General features: G+C 38.1%; 1 protein-coding gene across 1 annotated transcript; it reads left to right on the plus strand.

Annotated features, from left to right (window-relative positions):
• The first annotated feature begins 332 nt into the window (after positions 1 to 332).
• On the plus strand, positions 333 to 1,286 carry Or5b116b (olfactory receptor family 5 subfamily B member 116B). The gene is given in 1 exon segment (NM_001001045.1): positions 333 to 1,286. A coding segment is annotated over 1 exon segment (954 nt).

The following is a 1,286-nucleotide window of genomic DNA, read 5'->3' on the forward strand; positions in this document are numbered from 1 at the left end:
CATGCATGAACATATTACAAATAATAATAATGAATATCATATGTTTTAATGTCATGTACAATACCCTACTTAATGAAATAGAATTAAGCCCCACAGTTATCTTTGCCTCCTCTGCTATCACATAAGCTCAGTGTCCATCTGTATCATTTCCATATAAGCAAACTGTCCGCAGCATTTCTCCAGCATGCATTTTGTCATCTTCTATACAGTGTCCTTCACTAGAAAAAATAAAACTGAAAAATAAAAGTCCTTGGTCATATTTTAAATTTCCCTTTATATTCAAATGACGTATTTCTTTCTTTGTCCTAGAACTTTGTCATATTTGTTCCCAAATGATTTTGATGGAGAATACATCAGAGGTTACTGATTTTATTCTTGCGGGGTTAACAGATGCACCAGCACTTCAGATCCCTTTGTTTATTATTTTTACTCTCATTTATTTCATTGCACTATTTGGGAATCTTGAGATGATCATGATGATTCTGCTGGACTCCCGACTTCACACTCCCATGTACTTTTTCCTCTGTAATCTCTCCCTGGTGGACTGTGTTTATGCTTCAGCAATCACTCCCAAGGTGATGGAAGGGTTTCTTACAGGAAATAAGATCATATCCTTCAATGCATGTGCTGCCCAAATGTTCTTCTTTGTAGCCTTTGGGGCTAGTGAAAGTTTGATCCTTGCCTCAATGGCTTATGACCGACATGCAGCAGTGTGTAAACCCCTACACTACACTACCATCATGACAAGTACCACTTGTATCCTAAGTGTCACCTGCTGCTACATGTGTGGAATCTTGCAATCCTCTATCCATGTTGCTCTTGCATTTCGTCTTTCCTTCTGTCATTCCAATATGATTAATCACTTTTTCTGTGACATTCTCCCACTGCTGACTATTTCTTGTTCTGAAACTCACACAAATGAGATTATACTCCTTATCTTGGCTACATTAGATCTTGTTTTCACTCTCTTGGTTATTTTAAATACTTACCTGCTTATTTTCATTGCTATCCTGAGGATGCGTTCAGCTGAAGCACAGAGAAAGGCCTTCTCTACATGTGCATCCCATCTCATCACTGTGTCCATCTTCTTTGGTTCCCTTATATTCATGTACTTACAGCCCAGATCTAGTCACTCCATGGACACAGACAAAATTGCTTCAGTGTTTTATACCATGGTCATCCCTATGCTGAACCCTGTGGTCTACAGCCTGAGGAACAACGAGGTCAAAAATGCATTTAAGAAGATTGTTGGAAAATTACTATCTTCACTTTGTTCATTTGATTAA

This window comes from Rattus norvegicus, chromosome 1 (genome assembly GCF_021556685.1).
Source record: "Rattus norvegicus strain SHRSP/BbbUtx chromosome 1, alternate assembly SHRSP_T2T, whole genome shotgun sequence".
Taxonomy (NCBI): Eukaryota; Metazoa; Chordata; class Mammalia; order Rodentia; family Muridae; genus Rattus; species Rattus norvegicus.